The 19,926-nt window shown below is 46.8% G+C and overlaps 1 protein-coding gene across 6 annotated transcripts in view; it reads left to right on the top strand.

The window, feature by feature from the left end:
* LOC147104527 (oxysterol-binding protein 2-like) overlaps positions 1-19,680 on the top strand; it is a 461,946-nt gene extending 442,266 nt beyond the window's left edge. For all 6 annotated transcript variants that reach the window (XM_085961904.1, XM_085961902.1, XM_085961900.1 and 3 more), the window contains 5 exons: positions 4,344-4,447; positions 8,034-8,129; positions 10,347-10,531; positions 12,606-12,826; positions 13,603-19,680. In XM_085961904.1, coding sequence (XP_085818030.1) covers positions 4,344-4,447; positions 8,034-8,129; positions 10,347-10,531; positions 12,606-12,826; positions 13,603-13,745 — 749 coding nt within the window. In that variant the 3' untranslated portion in view covers positions 13,746-19,680. The remainder of the gene's footprint in view (positions 1-4,343; positions 4,448-8,033; positions 8,130-10,346; positions 10,532-12,605; positions 12,827-13,602) is intronic.
* The last annotated feature ends 246 nt before the right edge of the window (positions 19,681-19,926 follow it).

Genomic DNA, 19,926 nt, shown 5'->3' with positions numbered 1-19,926 from the left:
ATCTTCCTGATCCATTCCCGTCCCAATAACGGTGGTCCACCATTTGGCAGTATGTAGAGATACAATTTCCGTATTTTCTTGCCATTGTATTCGACAGGCACCCTTCTTTTTCCTCTGGGGTATACTTTTTGCCCCGTATACGTCGTCAAGACGATGGATGTCTCTCTCAAGGGTATGTGTGAAAATAGCCGCTCGTAGTCTCGTCGATTCATGACGGTTAGCGCTGACCCTGTATCCAATTCCATTTTAACTTGGGACCCTGCTATCGTGAGAGTGACCCAAATGGTTCGGTGATCCTCTTTTGCGATTACATTGTGAAGTTTGAGACAGCTTAGTCTCCTGTTTCCGGATTCACTATCGCTCATCTGGTCTTCGGAACTACTGTCCGTCATCTTTTGTACTTTCTTGTACGGTTCCTTAGTAGCCTTTTTGTTGTTGCTGGTCTTCTTCCCAGACCTACAAACTCGTGCAATGTGTCCAATCTTCCCGCATTGTCTGCATATTTTGTCTTTGGACCAGCAGTCCTTCTGGTCATGGTTAGTTCTGCCGCAGCGATAACATTTTGCAAATCCCCGTGTCATTTCATGGGTGCCGTATTCCTGTGGTTTTTGTTGAATTTCTGCAGCTCCCCTGGCTGCTGCTTCATACGATACTGCCACGCTGAAAGCCTTATCTAGCGTCAGCTCTTTTTCTGAGAGTAACTTCTTCTGTGTTCCTTCACTCAGGAGTCCACAGACAAATTTGTCCCGTAGGGTATCTGCCAGTCCTGCTCTGAACTGGCAGTGCTTTGATAGCTTGCGTAGTTCTGTAAGATACTCAGCATTGCTCTCATCTTTGTGCTGAGTTCTCCTGTGGAATTTTAATCTTTTTGCTATCAACAGTGGTGCAGGGTTTAAGTGTTCCTGTAGGACAGCAACAATTTCGTTAAAACTCTTCGCCTTCGGTTTGGCTGGAGTAATCAGATCCCGCAATAGGCCGTACATTCTTGCGCCCATTAAGTTTAGCAATATCGATGCCTTTTTCCCCTCCGCTATTTCGTTTGCCTCGAAATATACCTCGACTCTTTCCACATACGTGGTCCAGTCCTCTAATGTGTTATCAAAAGCAGTGATACAGCCAGTCTTCGGCATCTTGCAAATCTAAAATGGCGCCTCCCGCGCTTTGCCTTCTTCCCTGATTTAATAAAATGGCGCCTCCCGCGCTTTGTCTTCTTCCCCGCTGTTGTTAGCGCTGCTTTCCACGGTTTCCTGCGCGTTAAATATTAATTCTTTTTCTTTTATTATCTTCCCGTCGTGGAGCGGACCCTCTGGGACACTTCCCTCCCTCTTCTGAGGTCCGAACGCTGCCCAGCTTCGAAACACCGGCCGCGCCCTGTGTGCTCCACCCTCTCTCTCTCTCCTTGCTTCCCGACTCGCTGCCCGGCCCCGTTGAAAAGCCACCCGATCGAGCTTCAGCCCGCCGCAGCCCAGGAAGGATCAGAGCACTACCTGCCACCAGCCCGACTAGCTGGGAAACCACGGACCGAGGAACCCAGCCTGGCTCTGGAAAGTCGCTCCTGCAAGTTTTTTACCCGATGATTGACGGTCGACGCCCGTTTCTCGAGTTTCAATGGACTCTTTTTTTTCTTCTGGCTCCGACCTTCAACAACGTCGTCGGAGCTGCTGCTGAGTTGCAGGTAAGTTCGTTTCTTACTCGTCGCCAGTGTTAAGTCCGTGAATGATTGAGACACGAACTAGCAGGAGTGAAAACAAACAGATCTTTACTGGTGAAAGGCAATAACGAAACTAAACAACAGAGGCTCTCTAGCGCCTTTTAGACAGGGGTGGTCACTGCCGGTACTGCAGTCTGAGACCAGTTATTCTCTTAAAGGTACATACACAACAAAAAGGTCTGGTCACGATGCTTCAAGCATCATGGGTGTGGGGCAGGCTTGATGGACCAGCTAGTCTTTTCCTACCTGTCATTTTTGTCTGTTTGTATCCTTACTTGTCCTTGTAGTCCAGTAGAAGTAGAGAGCGTGCCAGTTCATGATGAAGGGTTACATTTGGACTTGGGTGCACAGGCCACAATTTCAAAATTTGCAGATGACACAAAACTTGGAGGTATAATGAACAGTGAGGAGGATAGAGATAGACTTCAAAAAGACATAGACAGGCTGGTGAAATGGGCGGACATGTGCCAGATGAAATTTAACGCAGAAAAGTGCGAAGTGATACATTTTGGTAGGAAGAACGAGGAGAGGCAATATAAACTAAAGGGTACAATCCTAAAGGGGGTGCATGAACAGGGAGACCTGGGGGTATATGTGCACAAATCGTTGAAGGTGGCAGGGCAGGTTGAGAAAACGGCTAAAAAAGCTTGCAGGATCCTGGGCTTCATAAATAGAGGCATAGTGTACAAAAGCAAGGAAATGATGATGAACCTTTATAAAACACCGGTTCGGCCCCAACTGGAGTATTGTGTCCAATTCTGGGCATCGCACTTTAGGAAGGATGTGAAGGCTTTAGGAAGGATGTGAAGGCTTTAGGAAGGATGTGAAGGCTTTAGAGAGGGTGCAGAAAAGATTTACAAGAATGGTTCCAGGTATGAGGGACTTCAGTTACGTGGATAGACTGGAGAAGCTGTGATTGTTCTCCTTAGAGCAGAGAAGATTGAGAGGAGATTTGATAGAGGTGTTCAAAATCATGAGGGGTCTGGACAGAGTAGATAGAGAGAGACTGTTCCCATTGGCGGAAGGATCGAGAACCAGAGGACACAGATTTAAGGTGATTGGCAGAAGAACCAAAGGCGACATGAGGAAAAACTTTTTTATGCAGCGAGTGGTTAGGATCTGGAATGCACTGCCTGAAAGGGTGGTGGAGGCAGACTCAATCACGGCTTTCAAAAGGGAATTGGATAAGTACCTGAAGGAAAAAAATTGCAGGGCTACAGGGAAAGGGCAGGGGCGGGGGAGTGGGACTAGCTGACGTGCTCGTGCAGAGAGCCAGCACGGGCTCGACGGGCCAAATGGCCTCCTTCCGTGCTGTAACCATTCTATGGTTCTGTGATTTGCAACGTGAATGTGTCTTTTCTCTTTTAGATGTTAATCTGTTTGCTGTGCGACTTCAGCTTTCACAGTTTTTTCTTTCTCCCTCTCCTATTTAAAGCAGTTAATTATCAAGCGATTAGCTGCTTTTAGAATCATAGAATAGTACAGCACCCCTTTTGAAGGCTACTATTGAATCTGTATCCATCACCCTGTCAGGCAGTGCGTTCCAAATCCTAACCACTCGTTGCGTAAAAAAGTTTTTCCTCCTGTCGCCTCTGGTTCTTTTGCAGAATCATACAGCACTGAAGGAGGCCATTCAGCCCATCGTGCCTGTGCCGGCTCTTTGAAAGAGCGATCCAATTAGTCCCACTCCCCCGCTCTTTTCACAGAGCCCTGCAATTTTCTAACCTTCAAGTATTTATCCAATTCCCTTCTGAAAATTACTGCTGAATCTGCTTCCACCGCCCCCTCAGGCAGTGCATTCCAGATCATCATAACTCACTGCATTAAAAACAATTCTTCTCCTCTCACCCCTGGCTCTTTTGTCAATTATCCTAAATCTGTGTCCTCTGGTTACCAACCCTTCTGCCACTGGAAACATGTTTTCCTTATCTATCAAAACCTTTCATGATTTTGAGTGCCTCTATTAAATCTCCTCTCAATCTTCTCTGCTCCAAGGAGAACAACCCCAGCTTCTCCAGTCTCTCCACGTAACTGAAGTCCCTCATCCCTGGTACCATTCTTGTAAATCTCCTCTGCACCCTCTCCAATGCCTTTGATCAGAGTTTACACCGAACGCCCCCTCCCTCACTCTGGGGAAAATAATTGCTGTTAATCTGTAATAAAAACAGAAAATGCTGAAAACATTCAGCAGATCAGCCAGCATCTGTGGAGCGAGGAAGGTAGGGTTAGCATTTCTGGTCAATGACCTTTTGTCAGAAACCTGTATCTTTTAATCTTTGTGTCATTGTACCATATCGCTCAGCCTTTTAAAGACCTGCATTATATCCACTCTCAACCTCACTTTCTCAGTCAAAAGAAGTTTGACTCTTGTAAAAGGTAAATTAACCCCTTGTGGACTGTTTTGTAAATGAGTCTGAATCATCCTTGCTGCTTCTCAAGAGAACAGCCTGGTTGCATTGTTAGGGAGTGGGACATCTCTCCTGTCTGTGCACCCGCTGTTACGTTCTCAGTCTGCCAGTCTGGTATACCAGAGGTTAGGATGCAGGGGTACAGAATGCATGGGTTACCTCCAAATAAAAGGATGCCTCTGTCCTGTCTGCTCTGATCTCAGCTGCCTCTTCTTGTCCCACAGGTGCTATTCACTTACAGTTCCACTGTGGGGGCAACCACTATGTGTGGAGGAAGGTCACCTCCACAGTGCACAACATCATTGTGGGCAAGCTGTGGATCGATCAGGTTAGTGATGAGCTCTTTCAAACTCTCTACCGGGGCTCAGGCCAGAAATAAACTACTTCGAGTTGAGAGTGGGGAAATTCAAGGAGGTACGGAAGGGTCATTGCACCGGGGGAAAGGGTCCCTCCGTTAACTAACAATGGGAATAGGAGGCATTCACCCTGCCCCAGGTAGGAAGGTGGCTGCATGCACACTTGTTTTCATTATAACAAAGTACAAACTGAGCCAGCCCCATGATACCGGTGCTCAGAGGGTTAAATTATGAGGACAGGTTACATAAACTTGGCTTGTAGTCCCTTGAGTTTAGGAGATTGAGGTATTTAAAATGTGGAAAGTGTTCAATAAAGTAGATACAGAGAAACTATATTTCCTCTGATGGGGGATATAATCTTAAAATTAGAGCTAGGCCGTTCAGGAGGGAAATCAGGAAACACTTTTTCACACAAGTGGTAGTAGAAATTTGGGATTTTCGTACCCAAAAGGATGTGGATGCTGGGACAATTGAAGCGTTCAAGACTGAGATCGATAAGAGTTTTGTTAGGCAAGAGTATCAAGGGATATGGAGCTAAGGTGGATAAATGAGGTGCAGATCAGGCAAGATCTAATTGAATGGCAGAACAGGCCCAGGGGCTGAATGGTCTACTCCTGTCCCTATGTTCCATGACCATAACCCTCAACACATACCAAATTTTTAAAAAAGTCCACTAGACTAACCCACTGCTTCCCAATTGCTCTATGCAATGCATGTTGGCCAGGTAGAGCTAAGCACGGTGCAATGCTTGGTCTGAACTGAGTCAGCTGATCTCAGGTGAGCAGCGATGGGTGTTTTAACTGGGCCTGATGCCCTCAGACTTTTGCTGGAAAGTGCGTTTGTTTGGATGTTGGGTGAGGACATGATTGGGTTTGGCTGTGATTTCTCCCCCCACTCCCCCCTATCCCCCAAAGGAATAGCCCAGCATCAATTGCTGGCTTCAGGAGAGCAGAGCTGGGAGAATAAGGGAAGAATTAAAGGTACAAAACACACTCACATACGTTGTAGAAATTGTATTGTGTTGGGAGGGTGGGTAGGACTGTGCTCGCTCTTTATGCCCTTGGTCACAATCTACATCTCAGTCAGCACTGCATTAGTGGTCTCGGCATCAGTTGAAGAAGAGATGGGATAAGTGTTCTACATTAGAGCAAGGAGACAGCTCTGTTCCTTGGTCAAAGCCTGAGGGGGGTCATGGAGGAATTTTCCAGATTAATTTTTCCCTTATTGGCCCTGGGCTTTTCCTCTGCTTTTTTGCCTCTCCCAGGACATTACATGGCTGCGGAGCGGGTAGGAAGTGTCTAGTCGTGATGCTCCAACCATCATGAGTGTGGGGCAGTCTTGATGGATCAGCTGACCTTTTCCTGCCTGTCATTTTCATATGTTCGTATTATGATTCTGATATAAGATTCGGAGGGGGATTGACAGGGTAGATGCTGAGAGGTTGTTTCTCCCGGCTGGAGAGTCTAGAACTAGGGGGCATAGTCTCAGGATAAGGTGTCGTCCATTTAAGACTGAGATAAGGAGGAATTTCTTCATTCGGGGTTGTGAATCTTTGGAATTCTCTACTCCAAAGGGCTGTGGATACTGAGTTGTTGAGTATACGGGAAACTGTTCAACCTCCATCGCCTCCAGTCCAGATCCAAGGTCGTCCCATCCTCTGTCGTCTAATTACAATATGCAGACGACGCTTGCGTCTGCGCTCACTCGGAGGTCGAACTCCAAACCATCGTCAACACCTTCACCAAAGCATACAAGAGCATGGGCCTTACACTAAACATCCGTAAGACAAAGGTCCTCTACCAACCTGCCCCCGCCACACAGTACTGCCCCCCGATTATCAAAATCCACGACAAGGTCTTGGACAACGTGGACCACTTTCCATACCTCGGGAGCCTACTGTCAACAAGGGCAGACGTCGATGATGAAGTCCAACACCGCCTTCAGTGTGCCAATGCAGCCTTCGGTTGCCTGAGGAAGAGAGTGTTTGAAGACCAGGACCTCAAACCCAACACTAAGCTCATGGTCTACAGAGCAGTAGTAATACCCGCCCTGCTGTATGCCTCAGAGACATGGACCATGTACAGCAGGCACCTCAAAGCACTGGAGAGGTACCACCAATGCTGCCTCCGCAAGATCCTGCAAATCCATTGGCAGGATAGACGCACCAACATCAGTGTTCTTGCTCAGGCCAACATCCCCAGCATCGAAGCTTTAACCACGCTTGATCAGCTCCGATGGACGTGTCACATTGTCCGCATGCCCGATACAAGACTCCCAAAACAAGCGCTCTGCTCTGAGCTCCGGCACGGCAAGAGAGCCCCAGGTGGGCAGAGGAAACGCTTCAAGGACACCCTGAAAGCCTCCTCGAAAAAGTGCAACATCCCCTCCGACACCTGGGAATCCCTGGCCTAAGACCGCACAAAGTGGAGGAGAAGCATCCGGGAAGGTGCCGAACACCTCGAGTCTCTTCGCCGGGAGCAAGTGGAAGCCGAGCGCAAGGAGCGCACATCAACCCAAGCACCCCACCCACCCGCCCCTTCAACCACCGTCTGCCCCAACCTGTGACAGAGACTGTAGGTCCCACATTGAACTCATCAGTCATCTGCGAACTCATTTTTAATGTGGAAGCAAGTCATCCTCGGCTCTGAGGGACGGCCTAAGAGATATTCAAGGCTGAGATAGATAGATTTTTGGACTCGTGGGGGATCGGGCGGGAAAGTGGAGTTGAGGTTGAAGATCAACCATGATCTTACTGAATGGCGGAGCAGGCTCAAGGGGCCGTATGGTGGAGCAGGCTCGAGGGGCCGTATGGCGGAGCAAGCTCGTGGGGCTGACTCCAGCTACTATTTCTTATGTTCTTGTGTTCTTCTGAACTAATGTAAAAACCCTTAGCATGTGACAGCACAGACCCAGATTTCACTACAGAACAGGGCAGGTCCAACTTTATAAATCCGGTTCATTATGAAATACTGTTTAAAGGAAGTCTAGGCTACACTTAGACAGGGTTTAGTAAACCCAGCTCCAGTCCGCAATATTAACACTGGTCTCTATAATTACCACCTTTTGCCAAGTCTGAAACTAAGTGGAACTGGGGATTCGGGCCAAGCTTTGTGTTCTAATCATGATGAAAGTGCATTAAATATATTGATGACCAGTGTTTCCATATAAATAAACATAGAAGTAAGTGGAAAAATGTATTTTTAAATTAAAATCAGACCTTTATCCTGTTTTTATTTTTGAAATCTCCGGACAGCCCACTCACTCACCATACAGTTCAAAACCAGACATTTAGAAGAACCAGTGACGGCAGCAGCACAGTCTGTGATCAGTCCCATTTATTAAATGAGTGAATGGGACTCCCAGAGCTCTGTCTCTCTGTGGACTGGACTAGGGCAGGTAATCTTTGAATCTATGTTGCTAATCATTATAAATGCCCTCTGACAGATTATTAAACCAGATCCAATTCTCGCTCAACTGCAGGACATCAATCAACAGCATTGATATTTTGTTAGAAGTTTGGTGCAGATTCTATGTATAATCGTGCTCTCTGTCCTTCAGTCAGGAGAGATCGATATCGTGAATAACAAGACGAAGGACAAGTGTCAACTCAAGTTCAGTCCCTACAGCTACTTCTCGCGGGACAGTGCCAGGAAGGTGAGTGCCACCTCTGTTCTGCCCCTGTATTGAGGAAAATTTCAGCTGAAAGCTGGGAACCTTTACTTTGATGGTAACTGTTAAATAAGTGTGGTTTTTTTTAAACTTTTCTCTTGGTTCTAACTTATTTCCGAATTGTTCAGTACACGTGTACAAAGTTCATAGAGTCTTGGTGATTGTCACCAAAAATGATGCATTACTATTTTAATTAAAGGTACATTATTGAAAGATGTGAACTGTGTGGTTCCGTATAAAGTCTTTCTCGCTGCGTGTGGACCTGCTGCAATGCTTGCTGGGGCAGGGGTTGTTGTCTCTGTGCAAGCTTGGTTTTCATTTAGGCCGTTCGGGCTCCCTTCGTGTAGATTCTAACCTTCCCCCCCATTTGTCTATTCTCCAGTAAATTTCTCCCCCTCTTCCCCCTCCATTTGGAGCCAGTTTGCTACCTCCAGGCATTTCCAGGAGAAATTCAAGTGCTCTGGGAGGGTGGGGGGAAGGTGGAGAGGATGTCTGATCTTAGGAGATCATCTTGCTCACTCTCTGGCTGAAGGCTGTTCAGAGAATCGGACAGCGCAGAAGGCGGCCATTCAGCCCATCGTGTTTGTGCCAGCTCTGTGAAAGAGCTGCCCAGTGAGTCCCCTGCACCTCCCCTCTAGCCCTGCAATGTTTTCCTTTACAAGTGTATATCCAATTCCCGTTTGAAAAAGTTATTATTGAATCTGTTTCCACCGCCCTGTTGTGTGGAAATGCTTAGTGAAAATTTGAGCAGAAAGGAGGGAATGGGAGAGGCAGGAATATCCTACTCCTTGTTTCACTAACACACAAGGATTATCCGAATCACTAAGATATTTAATTGTTTACTAAAGGCCAATGTAAAAGCCCCAATTCATGGCTCAGCTGGGTTCTGCCTACAGACGTACAGAGGGAAGCTATTCCACCAAGGGAGCTGCTCCCCGCAGTCAGTTTGAGAGACATTAGTGAGGGCCAGGGGCAGGTTACCTGATTCCTCTCCACTGTTAATGGTGTGCGCAACAAGGAGACTCAACTGAGCAAAGAGGAGCAAAGCTCTGGTCATTTATGATTGATGTTGGGTTTCTCGTTGCCGATTGACTTGTGCCATGAGTACACGACTAGACAATTCATAAGCCTCAGGTGAGCAGGGCCCTGGAATCCCAGGCAGGTTCTCCAGGCCTCCCAACGTAACGCCCGGGGAGGACTGGTGGAACCCCCTAGTGAACAGCCGTTTATGCCATTACTCCGATGGCTCCTTCAGTCTCCCACCGGAGATACGCCGGGAGACCCGGACAACACCCACGGATTGTTTACTGAAATATTCTTAACCTGGTATGTAGCTCAAGCTTTGAGAATCTTGTGCACTGATCTTTCAATTAAACCTTCGATGTCGGCCCTTCCTATCATTGTAAAGCAGAATTCACCAAGTGTTGGATTGTTTACCCGTTAATAGAGACCGTGAGCTGGGTTTAGACCGTCATGAGACAGGTTAGTTTTACCCAACTGATATGTTGTTGCAATAGCTTTTTACCCATTTAAAGTTTGCGAATAGGTTGAGATCATTTTGGCCCCAAGCATGCTGAGACGAGTCATCACTCACTATAAAATCTTTAAGGCTGTCATCATTTTTCTTCCACACGAGCCTCCTCCTACCCAACTTCATCTAACCCCTATCACCATATCCTTCTATTGCTTTCTCCCTCATATAATTATCTAGCTTCCCCTTAAATGCCTCAACTGCTTCACATAGTGGAGATGCGAAGGTATTGCTTAATTATTCTTGGCTCACAGAGTATTTATATTGAGCTTTCAATGGACTTAATGGGCCGAATGACCATAGCCCATGCTCACTGAAGTTCCTAGGCATTTATTGGTGATGGTACAGGAGGAAGTCTGTGAGCAAGTTGCTATCTGAGGTGATACAGGAGGAATGTTGCGCATACCATGCAATGATGGTACAGTTAGAACTGGATGGGTAGGTCCTGTGTGTAACAGTACAGGCAGGATTTGTAGGAGTGTCTGTCTATAGAGTTACCACCTCCTGTCAGCTTTCATTCCATAGGCTGTGCAGCATCAAAATATGAAGAAACTGTATGATAGCGAGTGATGGGATGACTAGACTGAGGCAGTGAAGATCTCCTCTCTCTCTGAGTTTGGGGAAGTCCTGTGTAACGTGATAAAAGGACATTTTTCTCTTGGTGCAATCAGGTAACGGGCGTGGTGACAGACCCAGGAGGCAAAGCCAACTACATCCTGTCGGGGACATGGGACGAGAAGATGGAGTTTGCAAAGGTTGTGCAGAGCAGTCAAGGTGGGACCAGCTCCGAGGGCAGACAGAAAACCGTCTACCAGACTCTCCCACCCAAAGTGCTGTGGAGGAAGTACGCCCTTCCGTGAGTATTGGCTGCTGACTTCACAAGCTGACTGCGCAATATAGATCTGTCAAACGTCATCCGAATGCAGCAATTCACACTATCTCCAATTCCGGACAAACCCCCATCTGTAACAGCCACACAGGCACGATTGGTTGAATGGCCTCCTTCTCTGCTGTAAGATTCTATGATCCGATTCTCCACATTGACCCACACACCTGTTTCTACCCGGTTACAGTGAGCCACTGGACAACCTGTCCCCAGCAGAGACGATTAACCCTTTCACAATCTTCCTTCCACTTGCAGCTACAACTGCGCAGAGGTTTGAAAGTTAGTTGGTCTGTCCACCATCTCAGTCATGCGGAGTGCACCATTGAACCGCACGAGATAATTATGTCGTCGTTGGTTACAAAATGATACAAGGGATCAAACAGGAACTGATGGACCAGCATGAAACTGCTTTCCTAGGGATACCCCAATGGCCTAGTGGGCAAAGGCCCAGTGTATACTAAGCCATGCAGACCATTACAAGTAGGTCAGTTTCTTGTGCAGAATTAAATGATCTCAGTCAGGGTAGCAGTTGGGCTGCAACATTTAGTCTTTACCTAGAAGGCAAAGTCATCCCAGATTGCCCCCTACCCTTGATCACTATTTACTGACCACGCGCCCACCGCCTCACAAAGTGTGAATATGTGGACATTGGGTAAGGTCTGTTCAGGCTTGGTTGTGATAACTCTATTCTGTGGCCTGTAACCGTTCACTGCCTGGGATCACACATGGATGAGGGTCCAGAGAAAACAAAACGCAGTGTGAATCGGTGCACTTGGGAGAAGAGGCCACTCAGATCTTCAAACACCACATCACATCCTATTCAACATTGAGACCACTTACTTCATCGTTGCCCGCCTCTGCTCCTACCGAGCCCCCAATGCCAGTGAAACCCTTATCCACCCTTTGGCACCTCTTGCTTTCTCCAATATCTTACTTGCCAGTCTCCTATCCTTCACCCTCCATAACTTCGTTCAAAATTCAGCTGGCTCTACCCTGTTACTCACTAAGTCCTGCTCATCCAATGCTTCCGTGCTCACTGTCTCCCCGTCCCTAAGAGATTGAATTTGTCATGGTCGCTCCGTGACCTTGACCCACCCTATTTCTGTAGTCTCCTCCAGCCTTGCGTCCCCTCCTGCGCCCTTCGGTCCTTCAACTCTGTCCATCCTGCCCTCCTGTGGCCCCATCATTGGTGGTAGAGCCTTCAGCCGCCTCAGCCCCACACATTGCAATTCCCCCCCATAATCTCATCTTCTATCCATTTTTATATACCTCAGAAAATATCTTTTCAACCTCCCACACATGGCTCGCTATTCATTCCTTTATTTTGTCCCTTTTCTGTAAAGCACCCTGGGCCATTTTCTGTGTTAAAGGTGCTATTAAATGTAAGTTGCTCTTGCGCTTTATACATCCGCTAAGTCATTGCTATTTTTAGGGACATGCAAAGGCACCTCCAGCCACAGCGATACCACACACTGTGTGACCTGAGGCCTAGATGGGTGTTAGGAACATAGGAACAGGAGTCGGCCATTCGGCCCCTCGAGCTCGCTCTGCCATTCAATTCAATTGTGGCTGATCTGAACCTCAACTCCATTGACCTGCCTTTGCTTCATATCCCTTGATACTCTAACCCAACAAAAATCTATTGATTTCAGTCTTGAAAATTTAAATTGACCCAGCATCCACTTGGGGGGAGCGAGTTCCGGATTTCCACTACCCTTTGTGTGAAGAAGTGCCTCCTGATTTCAGTCCTGAATGACCGAGCTCTAATTTTAACATTATGTCCTCTTGTTCTGGATTCCCCCGCTAGAGGTAATAGTTTTTCTGTATCTGCACTATCGAATCCCTTAATCATTTTAAATACATCGATTAAATCACCCTTCAACTGTCTAGACTCACTAGGCCAAGTTATGGAACGTGTCCTCTTAATTTAACCCTTTAAGCCCTGGTACCATTCTGGTGGATCTGCACTGCAGCCCCTTTCCAAAGCCAATACATCTGGCTGCTCCACTCGGAGGAACAGTAACAGTCTGTCCTTCTGTTGCAGCGACAATGCAGAGAACATGTACTACTTCTCCGAGCTGGCGTTGACCCTGAACGAAGTGGAGAGTGGGACGGCACCGACCGACAGCCGCCTGCGACCGGATCAACGCCTGATGGAGAACGGCGAGTGGGAGGAGGCAAACGTGGAGAAGCAGCGGTTGGAGGAGAAGCAGAGAGCCGTGCGGCGCTTAAGGGAGGCGGAGGCGGTCGAAGCTCTGGAGGAAGGTGAGCACCGAGTGCCTTAGTTGTGGATCTGGATGGCGCTGTGAGGCAGAACTCTGACCTTTCACCTTTGGCACCAGGGCTTGAATCCAGCTTCGCCTTCGATAGCCGTCAGTGGACAACAATGAAATGAGTATAGGAGGCACCAATCCATCTCCCAGCAGAATCAGGCTTCGAGTGCAAAACAGTCCACAGACAAGGGACAATTCATTCACCCAGTCACCTCAGCAGTGGACATTGAGATTAGGGGAAAAGGGAAAAATCACACTGAGGAAAGAGGGTGTGCTCCCAATATTGGGAAGGGACTTATTGCCAGAGGGGTGTAGAAGGAACTTTGACTCTCTGTGTTAGTCATAGCTCAGTGGGGAGCACTCTCGCCTGAGTCAGAAGGTTGTGGGTTCAAGTCCCACTCCAGGGACTTGAGCACATAATCTAGGATGGCACTTTAGTGCAGTGCTGAGGGAGTGCTGCACTGTCGTTGGTGCCATCTTTCAGATACGTTAAACCGAAGCCCCGCCTGCCCCCTCAGGTGGTCGTGAAAGATCGCACGCCACTTTTCGAAGAAGCGCAATGGGAGTTCTCCCAATATTTATCTCTCGACCAACATTACCAAAAAACTTGGTCATTGCTGTTTGTGGGACCTTGCTGTGTGCAAATTGGCTGTTGTGTTTCCTACATTACAACATTACCTACACTTCAAAAGTGCTTCATTGGCTGTGAAGCGCTCTGGGACGTCCTGAGTTTGAGGCGCTGTCTAAATGCAAGTCTTTCTTTTACAGGCAGGGAACATGAAGCCTACCAGCCGGTGTGGTTTGAGAAGAAAGAGGACCCCATCACCAGAGAGGAGGAGTACGTTTACAAAGGTGGTTACTGGGAGTCCAAGGAGACAGGCGACTGGAAGCTGTGCCCAGATATCTTCTGAGCACCGTCGACTCCGGCCCAATGGACTTCAGCGTCTCCCCAGTCACCTGCGGGAGAGGAAAGGAGTGCCGCGAGCCTCCAATGTGGAACTCAGAACAGCGGAAACATACAGGGCAGCTTTCTGGTACAGACAACATCAATGCAAATGAACACCAACCCCCCCCCCCCCAGACAAGGATACGCACCGCTGAAGACCCACAGACAGTTGTTAGCCTAAGGATGTCCGGGGAGTAAAAGCGATGGGTTGCTTGGGGAGTGGGCATGAGCACCAGTATTTGAACACATAACCCCCCACCCACCCCCCCCCACCGCCCAAAGTGTTAGATATGATCCGTACATTTGGGTGTAAAGGAGATGACCATTAGTTACCACAACGTTTCCCTGACCAGAGATTTTATTTTTAAATAATAGTCAGCTGTAGTTAGATTTTACTATTTAAACAAAATGAATAGCACAGATCACTGGCAGAGGTGTTTGACGGCAGGCATCCTGTGTTAGGACGCAGACTGGGCTTGTTCAGTATCCCATGGGGATCCGACATGGGGTCCTGACGGTCTTGGCATCAAGAGACAGCAACGCTCATAGAATCAAAAGACGTAGATGTAGAAACGTACACCAGCAGCCGAGAGGGAAAGGGTCTTCTACAAGGCATCGTGGGACTTGAAATAAGAATAAAAACTATCTTTACAGAATCTGTGAAATACGCTTGTGGAGGGTGAAGCGTAGATCATTCCAGCCAGGGTTTCTAGAATGTTGTCCCATATCTTAACCTTGGTTGGGTTATAAGTAGGTCAATTGATCTGTTACCCTTTAGATTGCTTAGAACCTAACATTTTCATGCTTCTGGGACTTCATTGCATAATTGCAGTGGTCAGGCAGCAAATCACATTACAAGATGTAAGTGTAGAGATTTGCTTGGTTTATCACACCGAATCACTTGCCCTAACTACAGATGTATCATCAGCGTTCTTCTCTCCCTCATTAGCTTTAATGGATTAGCCCAACTTTCCACCACACACACCCAACATAGGCTGCTAGGTCCCTGACACTACAGGTCGCCATGTGCTCCCAGTATCCTGAACTATTGCTGAACCAGCATTTTGTATGAGGGTAGGACTTGCTGCCTGGCAACTTGATTTCTCCCTTCTAATCCATACGAATAGATCAAGCAAGACTTAAAGTCTACTTCGAGAAGGTGCCTGCTTACTGAATCTTGTGATTAAGCAGCAGCACAGCCCTGTACAGCTGCTGGTGGTGAATCCTTGTTCGACCACCATTATATGGGCCAGAGGACAAGAAGAGGCAAGTTCACTCCCCTGCTCTGCTCAGCTCCCAATCTCCGTCATGTGCAGGGATGGCAGAATCTCCCCAGGGAGGGGGGTTGGAGGGTTGATGTTGAGTACCTATTGGGAGCTGGCTGAGGGGGCCACGGGGAGAAGTCTGGTAGCAGAGCAGCAGGACCAAGGCAGAACCCAGAAATAAAGAGAAGATTAAGAGTATAAGCCATTCGTTGGATCGTAAATTCCTAAGCCGTAAATTCCTAAGCAGGAAAAGATTATCCGAATTGGCCGAGTCGGTCTCTTGATTCTATTGTTGCTGTGTTTTGTGCTTTATGACTGTTGGGAGATATTTTGTGTGGCACTGATGACATCATGAAGTCCTGCCACAGTGATACCATGAACAGAGGTCTTGTATTGTGGTTGGAAATCCCCAATTATAAAATCACAGAGGAAGCCTTCTACATAAGATGTCTGCTTCCAACCAGTAGGTCAGAAGCTTTTAACAGGACAACAGGCAGTGACAGAGAAAGACTGATAGGTCTATGGTTGCCTCTCTATAACATTTAGGATTGAGCCCAATTCTGGACAATAGACATTTTTGAAGAGTAATGCTGACCAATTTAAATCATTGTAATTCTGTGCCTCTAATCATGTGTCCAAGCACTAATTTTCCTTTTAAATTAAATCCCCAGGCAGGCTAAGTATCTGCTGATGATTAAGGAAGAGTAATTCGGATCCACAAAAACATAAGTGGGATGCACTGTCTCTGTAACTTCCTCCATCTGTATTCCCTGTTATGAGCCATTTGTTCCTCCACCAGTGGTAGAGCTTTTTGTCAGTTTTGACCCTACCTTCTGGAATACTTGTCCCACTTCCCACCTCTTTCCTCTCCTTTAAAAACCTTCTGCAAACTTACCTACTTGACGATGCCTTTGGTCACCTAACTTACCCCCCCCTCCCAACTTCTGCTTGGCGTCCATTTGTACTCCTCGAAGCACTTTGGGACATTTTTTTTCTATATTGAAGGCACTTTATTAATGGTAGATTGTTGATTGTGATTGAAAGCTCTCAGCTGGAGAATTTAGTTAATTTCACACAAGCAGGAGGCCACCCCTTGGCACATTTCCGTGACATTTGAACTCCCGCAATTACAGGCCCTTCCAAACACCCCTTCTTCTGAAATCCTTCATATCCAGTGTGAACCCTGACCTCTCCTCACAGATCCGAAGGAGTTCTGTAGCTTGGTTGACACATTGCTGTTGGACATCAAATTGGACCGACTAGCGATAGGTGAAGACGGGCAATTGGAGAGTTACCTGCTGGTTTGTAATGGAAACGAGCTGTGGGAAAAGTAACGGACCACAGAGAGCATGTACTAATGACTTGGCAATCCCTGCAGTCTGCTGAGCATTTGCACGCGAGTCGTTTTCAGGAACCAGAATCCGAATGAAGAATAAGAAGCAATTCCCTGGGCTGTTTTCCCTCTTGAACCAGGTGCTCGTGCCCCCTCTGCATTATGTATACAGTGGAATCATGATATACACTTACAATCATGTATAGATGGGGTGCAAACGCCTTATCAGAATAACATTTTCTTTTAAAGACGCAATGTATTTATGCTGTGATGTGCCTGCCGTTTCCTACACAGTAATTCTCACCCGTCAGCTGGACTGTCAAGAAGAGGGGCTGAGTGGAGACTAGATGGTCCACCCAGGAAATGAGAGAAGATCAAAGAGGGAATTTCCCCCCCTCTCCTCGCCCCATGCCTCCTCACAGTCACTATCGAGAACTTCAGAGGCTGTGACAAGCCTGGAAGAGGACTGCACGGCTGCCCTTTTGACCGGGAAATGTGCGACTCATTTCCGCCAGTCTTCACGGAGCCTTCAAACTCATAGTTAAGAAACCCCAACCTCAAACAAATGAAGCCTCTGTGAATCGACCTTCTTCAAGGTTCCTTGGTTTGTAACAAGTGAAGTTTGACTCCCACCACTAACTGACGGGGACAGACCCAAATTGAGTAATTGGCCAATATGTATATACAGATTCCACTGTACCCATGGCTCTACAGCCCTTTGAACAGCAGGATTTGTTCTCTGTTGTACAGTATTTGACTCTGAATCTAACTTGCCACAGCACAAACGTAGCTTGTTACTTCCTTTAGGTTTGTAGAGCGTTGGGAGCATTAGCTTGCCACCAGCGGTTGTGAATAACTGGTGGGAAAGAAAAGTACCCAAATAGACCGTGTATATATTTGCATTATTTAAACTGTTTAGAACATAAAACTGAGGTTGTATAGATCTGCAGTTTATACTTAAAAGAGATTGACTAGTAACATATTTGTAATATTGTTAAGATTTGCATATCAATAATGTCGAACTATCTCTGTCTACCCTGATTGAATCCATCCTACCTTGAGGAGAAATGAGAGCTGAAGAGAAAGCTACAATTGTTGGTCTGATGATGACTCGCACCTCTGGGAAGAAATGGAAGCTTTGAAGTTGTTTGATGAACTGCTACCACAATGTGTTGGGGTGCTCCCCCTCCCACCCAGGGTCTCCTTTTAGTCCCTTCCATTTTCAGTCCCCTTCTGGTGCCTCTCACTACCTCCTTCAGCCAGGAGGGCAGCATGGTTTGTCTTTCACCCTCCCCCACGGATGGCACAGGTGCCTCCGACAATTCCTCCTTGCTGAGATGTCTTCAGACGGGGATTTTAAATACATGCCCCTTGCACAGGAGGTGAGGGTGGAGGACAGCACTCTACAGATTGAGTCACCAGGCTTCCCTATTTAGATACATTTTGTGAAGCGTTCACTGGGCACCATTAGCTGGTAAACAGTCAGTGACTGGATGAAGCACTGCATCAAAGCTGCACGGGGTAGATAGTGGGCCTACACCTGGGGCCCTTGTACATCTGAGATGGTTCTGGTAGTTTTATAAGAAAATGCAGTAAACCCCTCTCCCAAGAAATGCGAAGAGAAGGAGCTTTTCTGAGACATTCGCCCATCCTGACACCAAGGATACCACCTATGGTTTGCATCCTTATCCCTCAGCAAAGTCTCATTTGAAAAGTTACTGTCAGCAAAGGTTATGAACCTTGGAAATGTAAAATATTTTTTCTGGGAGGAGGGAAGCAGGTTGACTCAAATCCAATCTGTTGTTGCTTCAATTTGAAGCTGACACTGTGGATTCCTCTTCACGGTTAAACACAAGTTCTGCAGCTAAAGTGTCTGTACCTTGGACAGGTCTCGGTTGAGCAGGATCGCTTCAGAACTGTCCAGCTCCTTCAAATCAGAAACCTGCCCAGTTGGACAGGCTGTTGAGATGTCTGGTTCTCTAACTGTTATAATAAGCTAATCCAGCCACAATAAAATGAAGTAGACCGCATCTTGGGACAATGATGGTTACCTCTATCCCGCTACCTCCCATTAGAACTGTTGAAAGGCACCTTGAACTTTCGCCTTCTCACTAGTGCTGAGGCAACCCCTATTGCTGCCATTTTGCATGATATGCTTAGGAAGTCCATCTCGGTGGAGATGTTTTCATTTACATCTTGCATTGAGGGTCTACACAATAATTATGAGGTACCACCTCCCCTTCAACAACAGGTAAAAAGTAGGAAGTGGACCTGGTAGTAAATAAGAGGTTAGGTGTGGGTACCTGTAGACGACGTGAAAGCCTACTATCTAAAGGTGCTAAAGCATAATGCCATAATCTCAGTACTGGATCCAAGTAACTATTTTATCTGGATGTCTGGATCCCCTGCACTCGCCCCTGAGTCCCATTTTAAATGTTTGCCAACTGGCCAACTTGTTGAACTCACAAGCAACTGGATTGCGCTCTGTATCAGATAGGGTGGGGCCCACGTTCCCTCATTTGATGATCAGGTGGTATTTCCAACTCCCTCTTGATTCAAATTTTAAGACCCTTGTTTAGGCAGGATAACACTGGGACGTTATTCCCACCAGGGTAAGACCTTGAGTAAGGGGAAAAAGCCACAAAACTCAGGTGGATTGTGCAAGAATTAGAAGTGTGCTCTTCTTATGAAACCACTTGGGTCACCCACTGAAGATCACCGCCAACCCGCGAGGGCAGGGCAGAACTCAACAGTACAATAATAAACATAAGACGTATTCAGTACAGAGAGATTGCAATTTTTTAAAATTGAGCTGATTCTCATTGTTAGTTCAGTAAAGCTCAATGATGATTATGCCTTTCTCTAATTCTACTTTGTAATATCCAGTGGTAGAAAATGTGCAGCAAATCTAGCTTGCTGAGACCACACAACAGAATAGTGTGTATTTTCAATGGTGCAAAGATATGTCCAGTGCTCAGTGTTAATCAAGCTCTTCCCATGTACTTGTATAACCTGCTTAATTATGCAAGCAGCCAAAGCTCCTTATTTTCTATGTAAATTTAAATGGCTTAAAGGAATATATTTACATACAGTAATTGATTATTTGCATAAAGTTTGGGCCTTTTGGGTGCATTCACCTGCTCATTTGCATATTTCACCACAGTTTGGTCTCTGATCTAACCAGCACCAATCAAAATCCACGCTGAACTGACAGACAGGACAGCAGAACACACATTTCTTGCGAGATTAAAGACAAAAATGCCAAAAATGTAGAAATACAATAAATTCAGAAATAAAGAGCATTGTTGTGTTGGTGCTTTCTGATGTCTCACTCATGTAACTTCGTTCCTAATGAAAGAAATCTGAATTTTCAGCGTTTGGACACTGGCTCAGTGTATACTGATGTCTCGGCACAGTGGTGGAATGCTTCAAAATACAGCACAGAGAATCCAGATGGAATGATAATTGACTGCAACACATTATCTAGTGCGAGCACCCCCCGCCCCCCCTCATGTTCTCGATTAATCACCGCCTGCGATGCTCTATCT

This window comes from Somniosus microcephalus, chromosome 19, assembly GCF_052327205.1.
Source record: "Somniosus microcephalus isolate GS21.2 chromosome 19, FLI_Smic_1.0, whole genome shotgun sequence".
NCBI classification, from domain to species: Eukaryota; Metazoa; Chordata; class Chondrichthyes; order Squaliformes; family Somniosidae; genus Somniosus; species Somniosus microcephalus.
Note: the sequence above shows the minus strand (reverse complement) of the source record. Positions and strands in the feature narration are given on the sequence as shown.